The sequence below is a fragment of the Sinocyclocheilus rhinocerous genome, unplaced genomic scaffold (assembly GCF_001515625.1).
Source record: "Sinocyclocheilus rhinocerous isolate Xijiao unplaced genomic scaffold, SAMN03320098_v1.1 scaffold2736, whole genome shotgun sequence".
Taxonomy (NCBI): Eukaryota; Metazoa; Chordata; class Actinopteri; order Cypriniformes; family Cyprinidae; genus Sinocyclocheilus; species Sinocyclocheilus rhinocerous.
Genome location: NW_015653614.1, coordinates 42,533 through 47,903, shown reverse-complemented (window position 1 = coordinate 47,903; position 5,371 = coordinate 42,533). Strand labels below are relative to the sequence as shown.

Genomic DNA, 5,371 nt, shown 5'->3' with positions numbered 1-5,371 from the left:
ACACACTCTCTCACACACTCACTCACACACACACACTCTCTCGCACACTCTCTCGCACACTCTCTCGCACACTCTCTCACACACTCTCTCACACACTCACACACACACACACCCCCGCAGCAGAACATTACTGTTATCATCAGCAGGACTTGATCTCTGGAGCTGCTCTGATGTGGGCGACGGGTGTTAAAAGTGCTGTTTGTGCAGGTAGCTGTTTTCATCTCTACTGTAGAAGCAGCACTTCACGACACACGCCGCCGCTGGCGCAGGTTCGGTCCGTCAGCTGACTCGCAGAGATCCGTGTTTGTCGCGTGACGGTCAGCTTTGCGGGGTGGGCAGTCAGCCTCGGGTCATGCCGCTGTGCAAACCCATGCAAAACTGACCGCACGCGACACGCTGCAGCGCTCCGACGCATGTCGCAGAGACTAGCTGGTGTTGAGAGGCGGAGACTTGGGCAGTTGCTGGCTTTCCCATAAGGCATTGCACTTGTCTCGGTCTGACAGTGCCGGCACAACTCATCCATTTGCCTGAAGTACACTTGTCTTTGGAAAAATCGTTTGTATTTGCGGAATGTGGTGACATTCACACACTTGATAGCTGAGGATGTGACTTCAGGTGTGTGTGTGTGTTCAGGCTCGTCTGCGGATGGTGGATGTTGTAGAGAAGGAGGATGTTAATGAGGCCATGCGACTGATGGAGATGAGCAAAGACTCGCTGCAGGCCGACAAGACCAACAACACCAGGTACACAAACAAACACACACACACACACACCTCTGACTTCAGCGTGCCCGCGGCTCACTCTCTGTCTGTCTGCAGGGCACAGCGTCCCGCTGATGTGATCTTCTCTCTGCTGCGGGAGCTGGCCGGTGAAGGAGCGGTGAGGTCTGTTCGTGTGGTCGAGGCCGAGCAGCGCTGCGTGTCTCGTGGGTTCACTCCTGCGCAGTTCCAGGCCGCTCTGGATGAGTACGAGGAGCTGAACGTGTGGCAGATCAACCAGGCGCGGTCACGCATCACGTTTGTGTGAATGAACAGCACACCAAACACAGACTGCACATGATCCCACGCGTTTGAACCTTTCCGGCTGATGGTGTTGTGATGGAGGGAGCAAGTCTCGTTTGTTTTGCTTTTAAACCTGTTAAATCCCTGAAATAAATGCTGTAAATAGATAAAACTTTGTGCTTTGACTTGATTTATGGACATTCCTGCAGGATTTTAATGAAATGCTGACACATTACACATTACGCCAACCTGTACGCATTTTGCGTAGCGGCTACGCATTTTGACCTCAAAGTACGCTGGTACGATCTGTCAAAAATCTAGTGACGCCTCTGTCCACGCGCAGTATTCAAAACAAGGAACAGAAAAAGATGAAGAGGTCAACCAATCGGAGTGCTTTTTTTTTTGTTTTTGCATTTAAACAATTTCTGCGTTTTATTTCTGTCCTAGTAGCCTATAGTTTCAGTTCAAAGCGGCTCACGCTCGCCCCGTCAGATGCTCTGACAGAAAAGGTTAGGGTTACTCCAAAAAAATGTCCAAGGTTGGCAGGTCTGCATTGGTAACACTTTACAATCAGGTCCAATTAGTTTAATGACATTATTAATGAGCAATACATCAGGGGCTGGTCTGGAGCGAGTGGATACCCGGGGCTGAGCCCAGAGACATCCATGTGTGTCAGAATATATGGGATAACCTTAATAAAGGCCTTCTGAAGTGAATCGATGCGTTTGTGTAAGAAAAAATCCCTATTTAAAACTTTATAAACCGTAATCTCTAGCTTCTGCTAACTGTTGTGCGCGCTTCACGAGCGAGAGGCGTTCCAGCGGATGATGCAGGCGTAGCGGAAGAAGAAAGGCAGATACAGCTAGATGGCTCCAGGGTGAGTAAACCATGGGCTAATTTTTATTTTTGGGTGAACTAACCCTTAATTGAATATTTTTAAAAGTTAAATTGGCTAAGTGGCTTTGTGTTAAAAAAAAACAAAAAAAAGCCAAGTATAATTAAATTAAACATGCAGGGCTCTATACACTTATTTTTAAGAAGCACTTGTACATGCATTTACACTGCACTTACAAATTGTGTAAATAATGTTATGAGATTAATGTTTTAAATATAAAATTTGGAATACAGAAATACGAAATGATAAAAAAAGATACTTTTAAATATGAAACAAATTGCCAGTAGGTGGCGGCAAGCCACTGTCTTAATAAGCGAGTCACTGGCTGCATCTGAAATGGCGTACTCGAAGAGTAGGTACTTAATTTCAATAAGTACTTAAAGAGCGCTAAAAGAGTAGGTACTCTACAGCCAAATCTCGTTAAGTATGAATGCGATCCGCCATGTTGACGTTATCATGTGATTTATGCCGTTATAACAAGAGCAACAACTGAACAGGTTTAATTCATCTATCTGTAAATATTTTTGATGTTGATGAAATTTGCTCATTTTTGGTCTTGTAGAAGAAACAGCTGCTCTTGTGATTGTAATATAACCAATACATTTTGGGTTAAGTTTTTTATATTTTTATCTCTACTAATATAACCCACAGTTTAATCCTTAAAGATATAATTTTTTTTATTACGAAAAACCAAAATCGTTATCTTCTGAATATGTTATTAATCTCTTAATTTTATGTGCAAAATTGTCAAAACTGGCTAGAATCTCCTTTGTGTTCCTCTTTTTCTTGTTGAATGTCTCTCACGTTTAATCCCTAAATCTTATAAATAACAAAAACAACAAATGCAATTTTTAGTGTATTATGATTATATGAATTTTATGATTATTCAAAGATATTTATTATTTTTTTCCTGTGTATATAATCTCATTCTATGATGTACGCAAACCCATTATAGTTGTTTTCTGCTGTTTGTCATTATGATTGTTCATTGTTAAAGATACTACCATCTTTCCCTGAGCTTGTATGTAATAAGTTCTGCAGTAATAATAAAAGAAGATAAGAGGGCCAGGTGCACTAACACCTCACAGCATCAGTAACTCCACAACACTACATAGTACAGTTTTCCTCAGCGTTTGCAATGTTTGTAATATCTGCAGAAAGGAGACGTCGATCAGCTGCTAGAAGATCTCGCCTTTGTACAGAAATACGAAATGATAAAAAAAGATACTTTTAAATATGAAACAAATTGCCAGTAGGTGGCGGCAAGCCACTGTCTTAATAAGCGAGTCACTGGCTGCATCTGAAATGGCGTACTCGAAGAGTAGGTACTTAATTTCAATAAGTACTTAACGAGCGCTAAAAGAGTAGGTACTCTACAGCCAAATCTCGTTAAGTATGAATGCGATCCGCCATGTTGACGTTATCATGTGATTTATGCCGTTATAACAAGAGCAACAACTGAACAGGTTTAATTCATCTATCTGTAAATATTTTTGATGTTGATGAAATTTGCTCATTTTTGGTCTTGTAGAAGAAACAGCTGCTCTTGTGATTGTAATATAACCAATACATTTTGGGTTAAGTTTTTTATATTTTTATCTCTACTAATATAACCCACAGTTTAATCCTTAAAGATATAATTTTTTTTATTACGAAAAACCAAAATCGTTATCTTCTGAATATGTTATTAATCTCTTAATTTTATGTGCAAAATTGTCAAAACTGGCTAGAATCTCCTTTGTGTTCCTCTTTTTCTTGTTGAATGTCTCTCACGTTTAATCCCTAAATCTTATAAATAACAAAAACAACAAATGCAATTTTTAGTGTATTATGATTATATGAATTTTATGATTATTCAAAGATATTTATTATTTTTTTCCTGTGTATATAATCTCATTCTATGATGTACGCAAACCCATTATAGTTGTTTTCTGCTGTTTGTCATTATGATTGTTCATTGTTAAAGATACTACCATCTTTCCCTGAGCTTGTATGTAATAAGTTCTGCAGTAATAATAAAAGAAGATAAGAGGGCCAGGTGCACTAACACCTCACAGCATCAGTAACTCCACAACACTACATAGTACAGTTTTCCTCAGCGTTTGTAATATCTGCAGAAAGGAGACGTCGATCAGCTGCTGGAAGATCTCGCCTTTGGAGAAGACTATTAATTTTACACTCGAAAAATGTAAGTATTATTACTTAAAAGTTAAGATTACCCCAGAATGCATTGCTAGCCCAACACTTATGAACAATAATAATGATAAATGCTGACCAATAATTCATTATATTTTTTTAGTAAAACAAACAAATTGTAATTTTTGTCATATGCCATAGCTATGCATGACTTCACACAAGACAAACGCAGCCAAGGTGATTACATCTCAATTTCAGTCAAGTTATGAATTAATGCATATGTTAATGAAACAATTACATTTTATTTACTGACAACAGGAAACATGAACAAATGAGTAAAAGAATGAATAAAAGTAACCATGACAACAAATAAATACAAGTCAACACATGAAACAAAGCTTTATTCAAACATATTGTTCTAACAATCATGTATTTACAGACGGTGAGCCCACATCTACTGCATCTCAACACAGCTTTATTCTGATGAAGACCACCGTGTCCACCTTCAGCTGTCTCTGCCGTCCATCACGACCCTCACTGCTGCAGTCAGACTGAATCTGATCATGGAGGAGGAAGGGACATCGAGGCTGTCGTTGTCTTGAGTACACAGAGAGGATGAGGAAGACCATGATGACGCTCCTGAACCACACAACCCTGAACATGATCTGTCTCTCGCTGTGTCTGCTCCAAACGTCTGTGTGCTGCTCTCCATGAACACAACTATCTGTAAAACATCTTGCATCTCATGCTGTCAGCATTCCATTTCTTGCTAAATTTCATTTCATATGTTTACAGTGACATGCAAATTTTTGATATAGCTTCATTACTTCTGTGGTGTAGTGAGCTGGTGGTGTGTGTATGTGTGTGAGTGAGAGTGAGAGTGTGTGTGTGTGTGTGTGTGTGAGAGAGAGTGTGAGTGTGTGTTTTTCCAAACACAAAAGGTGATTTTGGTCATGTTTGTCCTGCTGGTTTGTGTTCATACAACATCAGTCAATAGAGCCTGACTTTCAGAAGCTTCATGATAAATTTCTTGCTAAATTTCATTTCATATGTTTACAGTGACATGCAAATTTTTGATATAGCTTCATTACTTCTGTGGTGTAGTGAGCTGGTGAGCAGAAGGTTGCTGGTTCGATCTCCGCAGCCGTCACCACCGCTGTGTCCTTCAGCAAGGCTCTTTACTCCAGATGGGATTGAGGTCCCTGTAATAAGGGCACTGTAACTCACTTCAGCTAAAAGTGTCTGACAAATACATAAATATAAATAAAAAGAAATTAAATGTAAAAAAAATTACATTAAAATGTAAATGCTTTTTTTTTTGTGCCTTGGGCAAAAACGC

General features: G+C 39.7%; 2 protein-coding genes across 2 annotated transcripts in view; both read left to right on the top strand.

The window, feature by feature from the left end:
• Positions 1 to 1,179, top strand: part of mcm7 (minichromosome maintenance complex component 7) — a 14,797-nt gene extending 13,618 nt beyond the window's left edge. The window contains exons 14-15 of the mRNA XM_016522991.1: positions 634 to 743; positions 819 to 1,179. Coding sequence (XP_016378477.1) covers positions 634 to 743; positions 819 to 1,026 — 318 coding nt within the window. The 3' untranslated portion in view covers positions 1,027 to 1,179. The remainder of the gene's footprint in view (positions 1 to 633; positions 744 to 818) is intronic.
• Positions 1,180 to 3,201: 2,022 nt separating this feature from the next.
• The window catches only part of gpc2 (glypican 2), a 40,550-nt gene continuing 38,380 nt past the window's right edge, over positions 3,202 to 5,371 (top strand). The window contains exon 1 of the mRNA XM_016522986.1: positions 3,202 to 3,217. Coding sequence (XP_016378472.1) covers positions 3,202 to 3,217 — 16 coding nt within the window. The remainder of the gene's footprint in view (positions 3,218 to 5,371) is intronic.